This window comes from Chamaea fasciata, unplaced genomic scaffold (genome assembly GCF_029207755.1).
Source record: "Chamaea fasciata isolate MVZ Bird 193981 ecotype frontalis unplaced genomic scaffold, bChaFas1.0.hap1 SCAF_5, whole genome shotgun sequence".
In the NCBI taxonomy this organism is placed as follows: Eukaryota; Metazoa; Chordata; class Aves; order Passeriformes; family Sylviidae; genus Chamaea; species Chamaea fasciata.
In genome coordinates, this window is record NW_027094090.1 from 39,867,998 (window position 1) to 39,889,042 (window position 21,045).

General features: G+C 35.8%; 1 protein-coding gene across 4 annotated transcripts in view; it reads right to left on the minus strand.

Annotated features, from left to right (window-relative positions):
• PPFIA2 (PTPRF interacting protein alpha 2) overlaps positions 1-21,045 on the minus strand; it is a 293,356-nt gene that overhangs the window by 115,134 nt on the left and 157,177 nt on the right. For all 4 annotated transcript variants that reach the window (XM_066183313.1, XM_066183312.1, XM_066183316.1 and 1 more), the window contains one exon: positions 1,007-1,108. In XM_066183313.1, coding sequence (XP_066039410.1) covers positions 1,007-1,108 — 102 coding nt within the window. The remainder of the gene's footprint in view (positions 1-1,006; positions 1,109-21,045) is intronic.

Here is a 21,045-nt window from a genome sequence, read left to right on the forward strand (position 1 = left end):
CTTGAATTTCTGAATTCTATGGCACTCTATGGTTGGAAGAATGGGAAGATGGGAAGAAGAAAGCAGGGAGAAAGGCTCTCTCTCAGGTCTTTTGGCATATATATTGTTAGATTCTCTTCAAAATGCAAATTAGCTGAGCACCCAAAGTGCTATTAGTTTATTAAGAATAGGAAAAGTTGCACAGGCCACAGAAGAATGAAATATGGATATTAGAAATCATCCTTGCTGTTCAGCCTCTGAGATCTATTTTGTATGTTCACTACCAGCCCGACTCCCACCTGATCTGGGACTACTCTCTCTCTTTTCTCACACATTTCCACAAACACCATAAAGTCTCCTGTGTTTCTAGATCAATTCTGCCTTTGCCCAGACACTTTTATGCGCAAATTGTTTTATTCTGAAAGCAATTCTGTCCATCATTTGAGAATTTTCAGATGGTGCTGTATCATATATTCTTGTTCCCAGACGGAACAGTATCTTCTGATTGAACCAGAACATGATAAATTTCAGGATTAAATTTTGTCCCCGCTCAGCTCTATGGCAAATGACATTTATTTCAAGGGTCACAAGGCTGCATGCAGACTAAACAACAGACTGCTTGTGGTATGTGTGGCAGCCTACACCTCATCCTTACTCAGATCAAATCCAAGGCACAAGGCAAAACTGGTTGTCTGCTGTAACCTTGCCTTTAGCCTTGATAAGGGGTGAGGATATGTGCAGGCTACTCAGGCTTGGAAAGCTGCAGGAATCCTTTGCTTTAAAAGACATTTAAACTGAATGACCTTATCATGTTACACACTAAATCTCCTGTAATTGTGATTGTTTGCAATATATCTGGCTAATACACTCATTTCCTTCAGGACTGAACCAAAGTAGATATGTCCTGCAACTTAGAATCTCCTTTACCCATGAAAATGCTGGGATTTTGTCTTCTTATTCATACAAATGAAGATCTAGATTTGTATGTAAGTTTACTCACACATGATATCCAGAAAAGTATACTTACTCTTGTGTTGTTTCTTTCAGCTTTTAGTTCTGAAATCTCCTCCTCTTTTTCAAGCAGCTGTTCCCTGCATGCATTTAATTCTTTTGTTAGTGCAGCAAATTCCTGTAGAATGAAATTATATATGAAGTTACTCAAGATGTAAGCACTAGAATAATCAAATACATGTGCATTCTAGAGTTTAATAATTTAAACAATATTTAGAAATCATCAACACAAACTAAAATAGCATACGTGAGCTTCAGCACCTACCAAAATCATTTCAAGTCTAGACATAACTAATAAAAGGTAACTACTGATTTAAATTTAGAAACAAAAGAATATTCAAAATGATGGCACCATCTCCCATACATAAGCTATCAGAACCACATCAGAAGAAGAACAGAACCAGACAATTTCATAGCAACAGAGACACCACATTTCACACATAAGGAGGTTCAACTCAACATACCCACTTAGGAGCATTCTTGCCACTTTGTAAGGCAGCATTTGCAATATGCCATGTGAGAAAAAAGTTAAGGTATTGACTAATCTAAATCTACCTATTATCAAACTAAAATGAGTAATACATGAGTTGTGAAAAAATACTCTACTTGATACTGAAGTTAACCATTAAAATGTATTCAGCAATTATAGTGAAAGGCTGTAATGACTCAGAACAATATTTTTTAGTTGGAATGAATTTCCTTTGAATTAACAACACAAAATGAAATCGAATTTTAAGCAGCTCCTGATGTTGAGTTTTATGCATGCAACTAATAGGTATTCGTAAAACCATCTTTTAGTTTTCAAAGCTTCCATTAAAATGTCCTGAATTTACCATTGCTGTAGCTCTTCAACAATACACATGGATTTTTGTTTATACAAAGAATAGTCATTAATTGCAATAAGGAAAACGCTTCACTCCATATGTGTTTATTTTATCAGGAATTAACCACTAAGCTGTAGTGGTTAATTTTATCTGTTATAGCAAAAAGATGCTACATATCTCAGAAACACAATAAGGTGAAGGATGAAAAGCCTTTAAGATTTGTGATCATGTTTTGAGAAAAAAAATCTTGAACAGCATTGCTGTTTAACAAAAATGTATACATATTTTTAAAAACCTGGTTAATTTTAATTTGACCAGAACAGCCAGTGCATAAGGGCCCACCAGCCCACAAGGAAGCAGTTAAACTGCACTCCAAGAGAAAGCAGTTCAAGAAAAAAAAAACAGGTCCAGGTGGTTTATCTTCTCAGCCAGTAGGATGAAGCTGATACTAAATCTTCTTATTTAAGTCAAAAGCTAGTGATGATCTCAAAAGGGTTTGCTGCTTCTCCTCAAGCTGTGGAAAGCAGCTTTTATCTGAACTAAATCAGCGTTCAACAGAAATATGGTGGGTATTCCTAGTCCCATTCTGTTTTAGTCAAGCTTTTAAATAGTTAACAGTATATAGTATTATATATTAAAAATTATTCAAATAAATTTCAACTGCTATTCTGAAAACATATAACTAAGGTTGCTTTTTTTTCATTTTTCTGCAGCTGGAACTGGAAGCACAATTGACCTCCATGCAAATTGCATGGGAAGAAAACAGTTTTGTTCTGATATTCTCAATGGATTTTGTTTTAGACAGTGGCTGTGGATCACATGAACCATATAATGATGTTTTATGTCATACCTTCTAATCAGTATTTGCTTTTTACATCCTAGTGGTCACCTATATTTAAGGCTATACAGTATACTTTGATGTTAAAACCCTTATAGCTTAGCTTTGAAAATGAGATTTTCATTGTGACACTCCTCCCTTGCTTTTCAAAATATCATTAACACTTCTGCCTGTAGGTCTTAAACTAGGATTCAGAAGCTACCAGTCCAGCAGTGTTATTCTGTTCAGATTTTATTTAAAAAATGTCCTGTCCTTAAGGTTGTAAGTAATGTTACATACTGAATGAAGAATCATAGTTAATAGAGAATTAATGATCGCAACACACATTTGAATCAGAATCTTGAAGGACAAAACCACACGTAAACATATCTTTCTCTACAGCCCTACAAGGTGGAGCCCTTGTTACTAATTTACGTACACATGTATGTGTCCATAATACTTTCAGAGTCTCACAGAATAAACTTCCAGTGTAATCTATGGAGTATGTTGTTGCTGTTTATGTTTTCTCATTTCTTGGTATTGTTTCATCTGTAATTAAAATAGAAATGTTGGCATATGCTTGGGCATCCGGATGGGTGACAGGTGGTGGCAAGGATAACAAATGTCATCTGGTGACTTACAGTTGGAGTGTTGAACTACAGTAAGGCAAACCAGTCTGGTAACCTGCATTTGCTGCTTTCCTTGCAAATGAAAAGATATGTTTATCAAATTGCACATCTTTTCTGTGCCAAGTAAAGCCTGCTTCCAGTACAACCCCTACTACTTTGGTCAAAATAACCTCAAATAACAAAGGAATGAAGTTCCTACTAGCTTGCTGAGCATCATGGAGTTTATTCTTAGGGTAATTTTGTCTGGTCATGAGTGTAAGTTTTCCCTTGCTTTTAAGCAAATCATTACTCAAAATTCTGCTTCCAGAGAGTCTCATACCTAATGTAATGTTGTTTCAGCCTCCAAATATCTTCAGTTTATATTCACAGCATCGATTAGCATCTACCTTAGCTGGGCTACCTCTGTCCAGTGTTTTAGACTTTGTTACTTGAATGGCCAACATTGTCCTTCCAAGCCTATTAATTATTCAGTTGCTGCTGCTGCTCTCTGAAATTTCTCAGTGCTTTTGACATACCTGCAGTGCAAGCACTTACAACAAGCAGTCACCTCTTCACATGTCTGGAGCTCAAGTGGTCAACGTCATCTGAAGTACTAGAGACTGCTCTTTCACCAAGAGCTTGGAATTCTCTGAGTTGAATGATGACAGAAAGAGGGCTTTATTCCTTGTGTGTACATCATAAACCTTTTACAGGGAAAGTCTCAAAGTAAATAGTTTTCCCCAGAGCTTTACAAATTATTATTTCTGTCACATGCCTGTTTTCATAAATTGATAACTAGGATAAAACCTCACAACTTCCAAATAATACTTCCAAAATTATATGTTAAACTTATTTTAAAAATAACCACTTTATCCAAGACACCCCTGTGACCAATGCTCCAGGAAACATTCTTTTTCCCCACAGGTTCTATGCTAAGCAATAGATATATTTTTTTTTTAACATAACACCCAGTTATGTAATAAATGACATGTGGTGATGATGATGATGACCTCTGTTCATGCAATTCCCTCATAGATACATACAGGGATCAAGGGAATACTGTCATCTGGAATTACTGTTTGCAGCAGAAATCTTGCACGGTCAGTGACCACGACAGTCAGTCATACTTTGGGAACCCTGAAGGTAATTTCTGTTGCATAACTAATAGGAGCTGACAGGCACAACTGCACTCTTAAAGCTCATATAGAAGTTGTATGGCAGTAAAGCTAATTAAGAACTGAAGTGAATTAAAACTGTATGAAAATTATTCAGTTGATTGCACTGGTTTTATACTATATCATGACATCAAGATGTTTGCAATTTCTTTTCAAGAAAAATAATCTGAAAGAACACTGTTTTCCCCATCTGAATAAACATAATCTCTGAGCCTATCTTAACTGCTGCTTGTCTTTATCTCTTAACACTTGGCCTATGAAATTAAACCTTGAAAACCAATTGCACAGAATTTTGTAGGCACTAAAAGGACCACTAGGAGTTGCCAATAAACAAAATTCAAGGACTTCTCTGGTGAAGCAGCTGAAATACAGGTGGAGCAGAGGCTGGAGGATGCCTGAGAGAGTGGAATGCCACCGGGACAGGAAGGCTGGCAGAGCTGCCAGATGTGCTGGCAGCAGGACTGGACAGGGGAGGCATACTACAACTCTTACCATTACGTTTCTGCCTCTAAGTGCAGGCTCAAGAAATCCTGCTTTCATTGTTGTTCCTGGGAAAGGCCTGCAAGGTTCATTTTTTATGACCAAATATGCATAAGAGATACATAACTAGTCTCCACGTTGAGGGTATTCTACAGAATTTATGAGATCTCATATCCTTGATACTCAGCTGTTCAGAATATGATCCAGACCAAACTGAGCTGAAATGAAAACAGTCTCTCATCATCCCCACAAAAAATATTGAAATAAAGCAGAATTTTTGTGACAGTAATAACAAAAACTAAATTAAAACTACACAAAATTCAGTTTTGGAGACACTGAGGAGATTCAGCTTAAAATCTACTCCTCTGGGTTTTCCATCATTGAACCACAGTTTATTTCAGGAATGAGAAAGTGAACTAATCTCTACATGGAAAAAGAATGGTAGGGTTTTAATTTCTACTTTACATTCAACACAAACTATGTCAATCAATTTACTTTCTTATAAATTTAAATGTAATTCATTTAACACAGGAAATTACTATCTACTACAGTTCCCTCAGAATTTTAACCTTTTATATATTAAGTTTTCATCCAATCCATTTGTGTGTGGGGGAGGAAAGAAAAAAAGGTATCTTCTTTCTTTTCCTATTATTCTGTCACTGGAAATATTTTTGGAAATTCTCCATGCCTTTTAAATGACCAAGGATTTATTTTTAGCAATTTTGACAGAACACAGACTTCCTCCTTGCTGACTCTTATTAACAGAACAAAATACGAAAAAAAAAAATTCTGCACATAATTCACTATTTATCTTCTTGCAACAAAGAAGTCATAATAAATGCTCCTAGATTCTAAACTAGGTTGAATGCAAGATTTTCCCCATCCCTGGTAGCGTTCAAGGCCAGGCTGGATGGGTCTTACAGAAACCTGGTCTACTGAAAGGTGTCCTTTTCTTGGTAGGAGGGTTGGAACTAAATGATCTTTAAGGTCCCTTCCAATTCAGGTCATTAAATGATTCCATGATTCTGCAATTCAAACAAGTGGGTTTGATGTCACTTGTCTAAAGCATTCATTGTTACATTACTGCTCAAAATGAGAGTTCATTTGCACAAAGTTTTAGGTTGGACATGTACCCTGAAATACTGCATAATAAAAGGACCTGGGTAAAAAAATGGAAATCTGTTTGGATCTCAGGACTAAAATTTTGATCTCTTCATACATAAAAGCAAAACTTTTAAAACTGTAGAGTAGTCTCTGAATTAGTCTCTTAAAAAATATCAGAGTAGTTTGCACTATGATGTTTGTGTAGAGTGTTTTCTCTACTTCTCCACAAATAAATGTAAGCAAAATTGATTTTGTTTCTGTTCTCCACATTTTTTAGGCACTAGAATGGATTTTTTACCACTGCTTCAAAAAAACTGGCCACCAGACGATGCAGGTTGGCCGCATCATGTTTGACTACTTTGGCTTTAATCTGAACTGAGTGTTACTCTGACTCAGATCATGCTTACACAGATAGGGAATAATTCTTCTTTACAGACAGTGGCTCTTCCAGCAGTTCTTACAGAGATATTTACAGAAACAATTTGAAACACAATTAATGTCTCTGTAAGAACTGCTGGAAGAGGATCAAGGGATCAGTGATGGATTTACCAGCACTGGTTTGGGTTGCTTAGTGGTCAGCAAGACATCTAAAAGTGGGAAGTAGGCTTAAGTGTCACAACCTGAGAGTTCCATTTATTGACAAAGGAAGAGGAAGAGCTGGACCAGGGGAGGTATAGACTGGATTTTATGAAACAAGATAAGCAGAGAAGTGGTGGAATCAACCTTGCTGGAAATGTTCAAAAATGTGTGAATGTGGCACTTAAGAACATGATTTAGTGGTGAACCTGGCAGTGCAGGGTTATCAATTGGACTCAGTGATTTTAGAGTCTTTTCCAACCACTATTCAGTTATTCTAAGATGACAACAAGATTTCTATTATGTAAGAGAGAGAACTGAGTGTCCTGGTTTCAGCTGGGTAGAGTTAATTTCTTCCCAGTAGTTGTTACAGTGCTGTGTTTGGGATTTAGAATGAGAATGGTGTTGCTAACACGATGATGTTTTGATTTTTAGCTAAGTTGTGTTAATCCTAGGTCAAGGACCCATTTTTTCCCTTTTCTCATGCCCTGCCAGTGAGGATGTATACCAAAGAAACCGGGGAGGAGCACAGCTGGGACAGGTGACCTGAACTGACCAAAGAGACACCACAGAATATAATGCCCAGTACGTAAACTGGAGAGAGTTGCTGAAAGGGTGGCTGATCTGGGTTCAGGAAGGGGACCCTGACATTGTTCAGTGTATGGTGAGCACCTACATTGTGCATCACTTTTTCTTCCCCATTTTATTCTTATTAACGCTTATTATTCTTATTCCTATTCTTATTCACCATTATTATTACATTTTACTTTATTTTCACTTATTAAACTGTTCTTGTTCAACAAACAAATTTTACTTCAATTCTCCTCCCCATTACACCAGGGTGGGGGGATGACAGGGGAGGTTGAGTGAGTGGCTCTGTGCTGTTTCATCTTCAACTGGGCTGAAAACCATGACATTTGGTAACACAGTGAACTTGAGACCCCATTTTTATTTTTTTTTCTCCCAAAATGTGGACAGTGATTGAAGTTTTGAAATGTGTTGCTATTTTTGAATACCACAGAATTCAAAATTATATTTCGAAATTCAGTCAGAAAGAAGCTTTAAATGCATCTGTTTACATGTCAGTTGATGTGACAGCAATTCCAGGTAATGGGAAATTCAAAGATAATGGGAAGAACAAACCACTGTCAGGACTTATGATGTAATCTGCCTAATTTTGCGAGTACACACTTGCCATATAAAGATTAATTCCACCAGATTTTTGAAGTCAAAGAGAATCTCCACAACAAGATGAGTATTATGGCAATGACTCTGCTTCTGGCAATGATTTTTCCACACAGGATAATTCAGGAAGAAATCTGACACTACAGACAGAAGACATGGGTACAAATAGGCCATGGCAGTTTTCACTTGAATCTAAGGCAATAATAATATGAATGTAATTTATATGGTTTTAGCAATATAACCACATTTATCCATGTATAACTCTCTAATGAGTACCACACAGCCAAAAACATATCTCTTTTCCATTATTTCCCAAATTAGCCTGAAAAATTGTCATGTAAAAGTGTAAATTTTACATGACACCACCTAAAAAGTGCCCAGTTGGCATTCCTGGATTCTTCACAGTTAAATTATTTTAATGGAGAACTGCTAAATAAAGTATGCAATCTGTTGGCTTATTATTATTTTCCCATTTCCTCTATTTAAATAATTTAGATTTGGTGCTCTGTATTATCTATTGTGTCCTGATCTTTAAAATTTATGTTTTCTGAAGAATAATATGCACACAGCAGGTATTGGTCTGTTAAAACACGTAAGTAACAATAAAACAGAAGAAAAAGGAGGGAAAAGCATAAAAGAATTAACAACAGATTTTTCTTCTTTTTTAATCTGGAATCTCCTTTGCCCTGTGAGACTCTTCAGATTATGATAAGAGATGTGCATTGACAAAATCTTAAAAAACTGTCTCAAGCACAAGATAGCAGATGACAAAAATTCAATGTTATTTATTTGTAATCCTTAGCATCAGGCTATAAAGCTTGAGGCTTCAAAGTACTTGACAGCCTCCACCCCTTGAAAAAAGCAGATATCTTTATAATTATAAAAATTATAATTTTTATAAATATAAAAATATCTGCTTTTTAGTACTTTTAAATATTTTTATTACAATGTAGCAAATCCAACTATACCAAACAAGTAATTCTTCCATATTTATGAACAACAATGAACTTAAAGTTTTTTTCTTTCCCCGTGAAAAAGGCAGATTGAAAATTTAAAGGTCTCTTGTCTTGCAGATCATGTAAACTAGACTGGTTTAGGTTTGGAACAGATATCACAGTGAATGACAGTAACACACCTTGTTACTTTCAAACACTGATTGTGTCTTTAGTGCTTTGCTCCTGACTGATGGGAACACTAAGTCACAGAGTGTCTATAAGTAAAAACATCTGTTGGACGAGTACTGAAAAGGGATGGGATAAAACATCACTCATATAAACATCTGTAAACATAATAAAGCCGAAACTATAATTCAGGTATGTGACTTAAAAAGTTCATAATCTTATATCCAGTGTAGGATGAAACTGCAGACTGGATTACAATGTGTATTCAGAATGTTTCACTATACACTATGCTGGAATGATTTTTGTAGAATTATTACTCATGTGCAACATTCTGGCAGCAAACTTTCCAGAAGTGTGATGAAAGTCATTACTGGTGACTGTAGGGATTTTTTTCCCTAAATCATACTACTGTAGTATGGAAGTGAGTCAGCTAAACAATAATTTTACCTTATCAACTTTTTTTCCACTTAATAATTAATGCCTTTGTTTTACAGATAGTCATAATCACTTTTTCTAAAAGTGCATAAATAATTTGCAGATATAGATATGTTGCAGACTACAGCATATCACCATTTTCAAGTGACGTCTTTCAGCATTAAAAAAATTTATACCAATATGCCTTGACTGATTAGATATTGTACTGCATAAAAACTCATGACAATTTACTCCTCCAGAGTTGGAAAATTTTTCATCTATCAAAGAATAAAAAGAGCGAAATAGGATCTAAAATGACAGACTATGACTAATTTTAAAAATAATTCTACGGAAAATGGGATTGATTTTATTCTGATTAATCAGTTATATATTTTTCCAAATATTTAATTATTAAAGACGTGAAATGGTCACAGAGCAGTAGAATAAGCACAAAATAAATTGCTGCATTGAAATACAAGACTACAACCTCCCACTACCAACACAGTCTGATTTTATGCTTACCATCCTGCTTTTTCTTCTGCCCAAATTTAAAATAAACACAAAGTTATAAAAGGAACAAGGCTGGACAATATGCAAATTATTGAAGTGCTTTACACAGTGTACAATGGTTTCAGCACATCAATGCACACATACAACCCTCATTATAAGGCAGATTGAGGTCAGTACATTGCCCTAAGAAATAACCTAAAATAAATCCTGAAAGAGAGTATATATGAAGGGTGACTAAAAGAAGCAACACATACTTACCAGTAAACAGGATAGGTCTTCTATTGTAATATTGAATAAGGAATGTGCACCTTTTTTTTGTGCCAATTCCAGATTCCTAGTCTAGTTGTTTTTTAGCATCCCTGACTCACTTTCCAAACTCTACTTTCCTAGCTTCAATTTGCTTCTCCCCAAAGCAACTTGTTGTTTTCTTCCAGGGAAACTTGACAAAATACAGCATGACCTTTTCTTCTCTCTCATTTTCTGTAACTGTCCTGACACTTGTCTCCTTCTCTGCTTTCTCAGCATTGACTCTGGGTAAATTTTATCCATGATCACACATTCAGTTATTATTAATAGGTCAACAAGTCCCCTGTTCTGATTCAGAACCCAAACTTCCTTCCACAGTAAAATCATACTTTTTACCCTTTCAGAATTTGTACCAAATCAGAAACATTAAATAATTTAATACTTTAAATTTATTTACATTTTTTCCCACAATTTTACTGTTTTCCAGTTTCCAATTTTTTCATTAAATTTACTCAGGGTAAAACTACAGAAAAAAAGGAGGATGAAGAAATTGAAAACATGCTTAATTCTATTATTTTGAATAACGTCCAAACTTCAGAATATTAATCATACCAGATTCTAACAAAAAACCCAAAACATCAATCTTACATTTTGTCTCTACTATTGAAATAAAATATAACAACTTCAGTCATGAAAACAAGATAACTAGTCACAGATGTTCCTCATCAGGAAATATGATGAATTCGTAATTACTGACATAGACTTTGTCCTGAGGAAAAATATACAATGTAGTTACAGATGCCAAGAAAACCAAATTATAGAATGGTGTATTCTGTGTTAGAAACTGCATAAGCAACAAAGATCTTACTAACCTTTGTGCCTTTATTGGAAATAAAGGAGTAATAAAGCATCCTAAAATTATGCTAGCATTCAGACACTGGCATCTATTTTTTTTTTAAGACTACAGGGAAGTTGATATAAAACACTTTGAAATTTTTCAATTCACTTTCTCTCTCTGCTCTCCCCTTCTCCCCCTCCTATTTCTATCTCTCTCACCCACATTTACTGTTTAATAAAATGACAGAACATGATGTTGTTTGCACTTTTAACTTGAGCAGAGGCATCTCTTAATAACCAGCTCATAACAAAGCAGTAGTTCCACACATAAGAAAAAAATACTGCTAATCAAGAGCTCTGTAGGACTCCAGGGATTGTGTTCAATAAATACAATGTTTACATCAAAATACAGCCTCATTAGCAGTACATTTTCTGGCTGCCCACTGGACAGGCAGGTGGTGCAGAGGCAGATTCTGCCCAGAGCCCAGCTCATGCATCCTTGTCCACCTCTTGTTCTTTAGTCTTTCAGGCACCTACAGTGCCTGTGCAAGGCAGGGGAACAGCATGACTTCCAGAAGAACAGTACCCCAAAACTGGGACGTAGTCCATGGCTTCTAAGAAGTGGTGAATTATCTGTTCTGATGACAAAGGCATGCACATCCGTGAGCTTTGTTGCATGATTTGCCAGACCTATCCACGAGGGTGTATGATCACCTCACATAAACAATTTATAATATATCAACTACAAGAAAGTTTTGTTCATTTTTCATGTAATTTATACTACTACACCTAACACTATCCATGTTTCTCCGTAAAAAGGAAAAATCAGAAATCGACAAACACAGAGATTTAGTTATTTATTAAAGTTCTATTTAAAATATTTACAAGACTGTGTCAGGGGACGGTTTGCTGCCTAATCTTCACGCACATACTTCAGAAACAGTCGGGCTTGTTTGAAATGTGACTGTCACTTTGAAAACTAAATCATATTTGCTGATCCAGGTCTAGTGCTCTAACCAAAAAGTGTGCTTCAAACAACTCTAGTTGCCTTTGAGGTGCTGCAGGGCTCCTATTTCTGTTTGAAGTTCATTATTCTACCACATTACTTCCAATTCAATGTTACATCAGTCCCCTTTTACTACACTGTGTCTACTGATAAATAAGCACATATGATAATGCTCAGAACAGAGGATAAGTGACAAATTGAGCTCTTCTGCTCAGTAACGCAGTTTAGGATTACAGCTACCACTACAAGATAGGGATTTTCTATCCCCTTCTTATGATGGAGTCATATGAAGGGGATAGAAAGTAACAATTACCTTTCTAAAGTAGTATTTTAGTGAAATTCATACACAATCACAAATTCACACATACAGGCTGTTAAATACTCTCACCAGATACGTTTAAATCTCATAAAAAGCTAGGGTTAGCCTCTAATAGTCACCTAAATCCTGCAGAAAATGAAAACCTCACTGGTTCTCCATTCTCTAGGGAATGTATATGCTTTTCCACTAGTGAAAAAAACAGTGGGACTTAGTTAAGTGTAGTGAAGAAAACTGCTAATTACAACAATCATGCTATACTTGACAAAAGTTGATTTAGAGACATAACCCTCTCAGTGTGAAGCCCTAAAACGTGTGTCATCACAAAAAGATAGTTCTCTAAAATATATTTAGTATACAGCCAAAATACGTTGGATATATCTGTTTCAGGCAGACACCTAGCCTCATACTTGTAAATTTATATTGTTTGACAAGGGTTGTGACAAGGAGAAATGAAAGAATCCCAGGAACAAGAAACAAAGTCTCTGGAGAAGGCTCCAGAGAGTCTTGACATCTACATCCTAGCTGCCCATAAAACACTGTCTCCGCTGTACCCATGCACCTACAACTCAGCCCAGCTTCAGCTCTCTCACAAATACCACAACTCTCTCTCAGTTTGTCTGTAAACCATCTGTGGGTAATCTGGCAGGAAAAATCCCTCCCTGGGTGCTAAACCAGTTTGGAAAGGTAATGAATGCTTCAACAAACTTGGGCAGAGCACCCTGTAGTGCCTTGACCTGCTTGATGAACTGGAAATCTGACTTGGTGCGCCAAAAGGCTTGCTGTCTGCACTATATTTAGCATGTAGCCATCATATTACTAAAAGTCCTAAAGATATTTATGTAGGTAGCAATTTATTTTAGCACTACTGGCATGCAAGAAAATCAGTTCATGTTACAGAACTGAAGATAACACCTCGCAGCACCTCTTTTCCTTCTCATATTTTTGAATCAATTGTTTTTCAATATTCTGTAAAGCTGTGTCTTGTCTAAAATTTCCATTTCCAGCACTTATTATTTAAAATTTTATTAGCAATGTTACGAGAAAGTAATTTTTATTTAAAGTGAAATGTATAAGTCTTATGCCCTAAGAAAGCAATGTAGTCTATGTACTTAAATTCTATAAATTTTGGAGTTATTTTTCAGCTGCATTCAGTAGCCAAAAAAAAGAGACTAAAATAACTAAAATGTAGTGACAGCATTTCAGTGTTCATTACCCCCTTAGACCTTTATGAAAAAAACCCAACCCTTCCTCTCCCCAAACTCCAAACAAACCAAACACTAAAGCATTGCAATCATATCAAAACACTTTCTCAGCTCAAAAACCCCCACTTTCTCAGGCATGAGAACGGAATGAGGAAATTCTGCAAAAACAGAGGGCATAAAAAAGCTATCCATCTCTGCACTTTGTATACACAGACAAGCAAGTCCATAACTGTAGAAATAAAATGCTTGAAAATATCCTTGTCCTCTGATCATGCTGAGCTTTGCATAAAGTTTTATTTTCTCTTTTGCCACTGGGTGCTATTCAACTTGATTTTCATTTTTTCTACAAATTATGTGAAGATTTGAAAAATTTTTTCTGTTATTGCATAGCTTATGTAAAACTGTATGAACATATGTGCATGCAGTGTTCACTAGATCTTCAGATAACATTATGCCTAGGAATTTACACATATCCTAATTTTTAAATAAAAATTAATAGTTAATTAAATTTCTTTTAGATTATTCTCTGAAGACCTCTGTAATAACTGAATAGTATTTCATGGATATCTTTATAAAACATTTGAAAACAGATCTTTGTTTTGGTTATCAGAGAACTAATAAGGTAATGGACAGAATCATTCATATGACTGATGCCTTCTTCACCCTTTGTGCAGTATCATAATTTTGTTTTATCTGTTGATGAAATTTCCATATTAGGATTTTCTGTATTCCAGAAGACTTGACCAAAACAGTGAATTTTAGAAACTTCATCTTTATTATCTGAGTGTGGTTAACTGGACTTGTTAAGGAAAAAGGGAGAAATGCACATTCAAATTGCTTAATATGTTTTTGTTTTTCCAAGAATATTTGGTGTAATTTGCAATATTGTGAATTCTGTGTGATTGATCAACAACCCTCTACCATGAAATAAAGCTCAGATAGACAGACAAGAATGATAAACCCCTGGAGCTTAAAAAAAGAATTCTGGAAGTAGCCACAGCTATCATATAGGAATTTGCCTCAACACCAAGGGGTTGGCCAGTGGGTGGCCTTGATTGCAGATAAATGGCTGTGTCAGTTGAGTGTCAACTAGTTGTGCAAATGGACTTCCCGAAAATAACAGACAGCCTTATTTTCCTGAGCCAGACAGATCTGCATGGGGGAGCTGCACATATGGCTCAACCCAACAATTATAAATACTGAGCAAATAGCAAACGTAACTTTGAAGAGGGCAACAGGTTTAACCTGGCTTCAACCCATGCATTCCCTTCCAGCAACCAGAAATGCCCAGTGTAAGGACTTCAGGTGTCTTTTTCAAAAGTCAGTCAGGCTTAGAAGTCCACTAGTGAACTTCTTTTGAAGGGAAAAGAAGTAAACCATCAAAACTTGATACAGAAACTTGGTACTTTCATGTGGTTTTAAAATATTGATAAACCCAAATATATCATCCCATGCCTACAGAGTTTTGGAAAGTTTTGCCATCAGCACTACAATACTAGGATACAACTTCTCTTTGAGGTCAAATATACTAAGCATTGTCTTTGGCTGATCCAAGTGAAAATAATAAAACTTTCCCTTCAGTTCTTATGCTATAACACTTCATGTAAAGAAAAAAAAATATATTGTATTAAGTAATTTTTATAAATTTGCACTTGAAACCCTACCTCAAGGCCTAGTATTTCATCCTACTGTGTGAAAGCACAAAAAGATATGTTTTCTTTCCAAAGGAAGTTACAAATTAAGTATAAAAAAAAAGAAGTAGTAATTTAAGAGGGACAAGGCACAGACAACATGACAACATGACAGATAATTGGCTTCAGCTACATAATGCATAATCAATTTTCCTGGTAAATTGGCTGTAATGGGAAAAGACAGACATCACCGCCACCTGGGTATACAAACAAATAGCAATCCCTGTGGAGAGCTGAATGATACACTTTCATACAGTAGCATCTAGAGTTTGCTGGGTCTGTATTCTGTGATGTGTGTGCTCTCCTTTAGTGCTTTGATTGCTGCCACCTCCTTTACAGAGTTTTGGGCCACTACCATGGGCCATGCTTATCTTTATGTCAAAATAACATTTTGACTATAAACACAGGAAATGCATTCCTCCTTTTTCTGAGTAACAGTAAGGTTTTCTTTCCAGCAAAATGAAGCAGCTATGAAAAGTGTGCTGAACTGCAAGCAGGGAAGCAAGCAAACAAAATAATGGCAGAGATATGGACGGTAACTGAAACTGATGCGAATAAAACCAAAATATGCAAACAGTAACAGTCTGCAATTCCCAAGTTTCAGCAGGAGCTGTCCATATGAGTGGCAGATTGAAAAAAACTACTCTGCAGATGCCTGCTGTTTCGTCGGGTTGATATTTAAGACTGAAGATGTACTGCAGGGGCTTCCAGTCCCTGGCTCCCTCACTGCAAGGAATTCCCAAGTTCTCAAGGGCCATAGCATTGCCTACCCTGTCATGATCTTGGGCAAATGTTTCTGCACAGGCCAAATAATTCTTTTATACAATCAGAACACTGCATCCACTCTGTTTACAGCTGGAGACTGTATGGTAACATGAGCTGTGACAGGGATAGTATAAAGAAGACCTCATCCTCAGTTTCCTCTCTAGAGTGAAGAATGAAAGCACAGTTTGCTAGAGGCCAGTTCTTCATACATTTTTAATTTTCCATAAAAATGTGTTTATGAGGTTTATACCTTTTCTGTTCCTCAGACATACTAATAAATGAATAACCATAAAAATATCACAATTTTGTCATGTAGGAATAGAATATTTCAAGGCAAAGCCACAAAGAGGAGAGAATCACATGCCTTCACAGATACCTTTGGAGTATTTTGGACTAGCTAAGAAATACAAATACAGTTCATGCATCCACAGTTACTAGAAAGGAATTATGTCACAAGATAGTCCCTGAAAATCTGTCTCCCTACCCCTTAAGGCATATTTTCTTTGCAGAAGTAACTAAATCTATTGAATGATAAAACCACCCCTAGGTGTATGTCACCTGGACAGCTGGTCTGGGAGTTAAATGAGATCTTCAAACTCTGCCACCGTAACAGCTTGGTCTTGTCCTCAAAGGCATGTCAGAACAGGAAAATGAACAGGGATGCTACACTACTTTTGGGCAGGAGGCCATGAGACCAGACTGACAGACTATGTCACAGAGATCACATCTTATAAATCTCAATTCAGAAATACTAAGCAGATTCTAACCTCTTAGTCCTAATTTTACCCTTCATCTGCTTTTAGTAGTTTCATTTGGATTTGTGTTCTGAGTTAAAACAGATGTAAATATGTGAGAAAAGAAAAATGAGGAAAGATTACCAGGTGATTGCACAGATTCGTTACAGATTTTTGAGCTACAGTCCATGTAATTTATGACAAACTCTTGTTCTTTTAAATAGCCAGGCAAGTAATTCACATACTGATTAGCTAGATCTAATAGCAAAAAATAAATATTGAAAAACAGCATCTTATCAAATATAGTTATTAGTCAAAATTGATTCCTTTCCAAGATAAATACTGATGTTTATCTCATATTTTAAAATAAATTGAGTTGAAGCAGTTAGTTCTCTATCTATCTTCATCTGCTCTAAGAGAAATATCAAAGACATTGTTTATGGAACAAATCAAAATGCATTAGGAAATCAGAGGATGATATTTTAAGAAGAAAACTATTTCAAAGGTTACAGTTCCTAATAAAGCTTTGGTAATGATATTTTATAAAGAAAAAGGTCAAAAATCCTTCTGAAACTGAATAGAAACATAAAACTCTTTTGCAGGACTGCAAGAAGAATTAGAGCAGTGTAATCTTAAGCTAATAACATTTAATTAATTTTCTAATTATTTTGCTCTATCAAAATAGTGGTTCAAAGAGACTCAGGGCCAAATTTTCATCTAATGAAAATGAGAAAAATATATTGAAATCAATACTAAATTACTTACATAATTCACCTGAAAAAATAGACCATTTTTCAGCTACTTCTCTCACTTTTGAAACCCAGTAAGACTTTTTGGCAATGCGCACAAGCTATTTTTATTTCTTTGATAATTTTGCAAAGTGGAAAACAGTTCTGCTTCCATGCTTATAATCTTGTCACATTTTTGCTTCCCTTCCCCCTCTCCCTAGTAGGGATCATGCCCTTCAAGGTAGACACAGAATGATCTCATGACAAGAAGATATCAAGGACTTATGAGAGGAAACCAGCCTCCCAGCACATGCTCTGAATCTAAATCTGCTGGCATTCATACTTTGAAGTATTTTAACCGATTCAATACATCAAAATGGACCTATCTATTCCTCAAGTGCAGTATTAGCTGAATCCATAAATCATGGCAAAATTAAAAAATTGGTTTTGATCCTCACCTGGGGAATATGGTCATGGAGAGGACAGAAGAAATGAAATAAGGCTATTTCTTCAAAGCTATTTTTCAAATTAGTACTTAAAAATGGAGACACTAATTACTTTATGTAAAATTTCTTATGATTTCTTACTACCCAGTTTTCAGAATTATATTATACTAATTATATTAATATATTATATTAATATTAACAGAATTGTAATAGTACTACTCTGAAACCAGAAAACTAGACAGAGGTAGACTCCCCCTGAAGTTTTTAAAACTTTAAATCTGAAAAGGATTATTTTTCCATTTGAATAAAATCTGCAATATGTCCAATTGCAAAAATAATGAAGCCAAGAAGTAGCTGCATCAAAATGAAGAAGTCATGGTAGTAAAATTTATGCATTATTTGTCTCAGGAATAATTTGTTCCTATAGAAAATTATATATTTAAGAGAAAGAAAGCTTAGCAGATCACAGGATGCCTTGCTAGAAGTATCTTCACTAGCGTGATTTCTGCTCACTTGTCCCAAAACATGTTTCTTTTTTCACCTTTTTGTTTCACTATTAAATATTTATGTTATTTCAAATCAACTGCCTCTTCACATTTTTCTCTTACCCTATAATTATGCCTTTTCCTACATAAAATAAAAGACAGGGAGTAGTGAAATAAGAAGCAAGTTGATGCTAATAATTTGATATTATTTGGTGTCTAAAAGGTGTTATCTGAAGGATAGAGCTATCTAGACCAAAAATAAATATTTTATATAATAAATACAATAATAAGATATAAGAAAGATCGGAGAAAAATAAATGATGGATGATAAACATTCCTGAAGTTTTCTTTCTGTTTTTGTTTGTTTGTTTTGTTTTGTTCTTGGTTTGTTGTTTTTGTTTGCTTGCTTGTTTGTTTTCTTTTTGGGCTTGTTTTATTTACTTTGGTTAAAAGGCATCTACAATTTAATCAGAAAAGAAGAGAGGTGCAAAATTCATTGTATCACTACCTAGGTAACTTTTAGTAGTCTTACTATATATGAATGAAATAATGGTGCAATTCAAAGCTCAGGGGAAATTCATAATCTACAGAAGGATCATATTCCCATTTCTGGTTTTTTTGCAAACATAAACTACTTCACATTGGAGCAGCATGAGAATATAAATGTACCATTGGAAGGAGAGTTTCTCTTAATTTCTTTTAATGCATTGTCATTAATGCTCAAAGAAAATAACTATGTTGTATTTTAAATATAATGTCTAGAGCTCTCACGGTATAGATTTTTCCCCAGACATTTCCTTTGGGAAACTGAAACCAAGTTTAATCCTTGTGTTAATATTACATTTCATCATTATTGTATAAAGCATTTGTGCAATTTCAAGCCAGTCACTACCTTGAGGCATGAAGGAAACTCAGGACACAATCTTTGGTGCAAGCTTTTTCCTGTGGTATGTCACTTGTAATATCAGTATGCTTTCCAATTACTTCTAACTCCAGTCTGCTGTAAGCATGAAACAAGTGCTTAAGTAATACTGACCTTTGAAATAATTCCTTTTCTTTCTCAGGGCATGTTTGTTTCTCCTTCTAGAAGACAACTATTAGCAATTTAATAAAGCAGAACTATTGGCTGCGGAAACAATTACAACAAATTTTCCATCTCATCACTCAAAATGTAATATATTACTATATATAATTACAGTAAAAGGGCTATATTAGAAGAGTGTAAGAGTGTTATTTAAGTGCCAGTACCAGGATTACTGTCGTCTAGAAGCTGAGCTCTCATCAAGCTGAGTGGTTGAACTAGTAGTTAGGGCCTTTCACTTAAAATATTTAATTGAGTGCAATATACAGCTTGGTGCGACACTGATTATTTCACTGACTTGGAACTAATCCATACGTCTAAAGAGTTCTCAAGTATATTTGGTAATACAACCTGTATAAATTCCCAAAGAATCATTTTCTCATCAACATGTTAGATATGCCTGATATACAGCAGCAAATCTGGGCTGAACAGATAATCAGAAGTAGAAATGTACAGACCATATGACAAGTGCCACCTGTTATACCATCATTCATAATTTCATCTGCTGGAACTCAAGATACCTTAGGAGGGGGGCACCTCTCTCCCACTTGAAGCCTCTCTGAGACATCTTTCCAATAAAACTCCCCATCTCCATGAAAAGATCAGTTTTCAGTCTGGAGAACTGTGCCATTGAAACTTCCTTCTCCACTTTTATTTCTCCTCCATCTCAGATCAATGTTCCTCCCCTATAGGCACCCGCCCCTATTCCCACTGGTGTCTCTGAACCCCCACCTGCCTCCCCACTCCATGCTTAATGAGTCATAATTATTTTCCCCCTTCCAGTCCATGGCTACCCTTTTCAATGTAATTGCTTATTCAGGAACGTTTCCCCTGGGAGAACTTCCTCCTCTGCCTCCCTTTGGTTCCAGCAACAGCACCACAGCAGCAAGAAAGGTTCCTAAGCAAAAGCTGTACACCATAAACATTGAATATTTTTAAAAACCGAAATAATCTGAATCTGAGCTGCTTTATTTTTCACACGCCTTGGGATGGATTACATTCTTTTATTCTTTCAAAGGAATTTGACAACTGCCTTTGGCCAAATGAGTTATTTCCCTGTCATTAACAGCTGATATCTCTTCTGTATACTTTTTTTGTGAGACAAAAGGAAAGTATCTAGGAGCATCATTGTTATCTAGAAAATTATTTCCTGTATTTTAGATCTCTGCCATGAAAACATTTTGCCTCACCTGTTTTATGGTGATAGGGCAAAGATTTTTCTCTGTAATCATCCAAAGAAAAAATGTTACCTAACCAATGAAAACCCGCTCTTCTCCCCAAAGCATAGTTCTTTCCATATCTAGATCTTCCTTCCATGGCTGTAGGGAGTTAGAGCCTGTGGCTGTAGGCTCCTGTTGTATTTCTCTGGGGAATGGTTTTTTCCCCCCAAGACCCCTAATGCCTGTAAACATATGGTTTGACCTTTCCTTCCTTTCTTGACCTAATTGGCTGAGTGCCAGCCATCCTCCCAGAGTGGAAGACCAGATAAGACCCCTATACTTCCTTGTTCTCTCTTTTCCCCCTGGAATTTCGAAGAATAAATGCCTGGGACAAAACTCCTGGGGAAAGGGCCTCTTCTGATATCTTTATCTCATCCTTGGTAAAAATTCCCTCCAAAGCCTCCTAATAAACTGAGCTAGCTAAAGCCCTCAGAGGCGGGCAGGGGGTATTTTTACTGGCTCCCTGCATAAACTGTGCCTC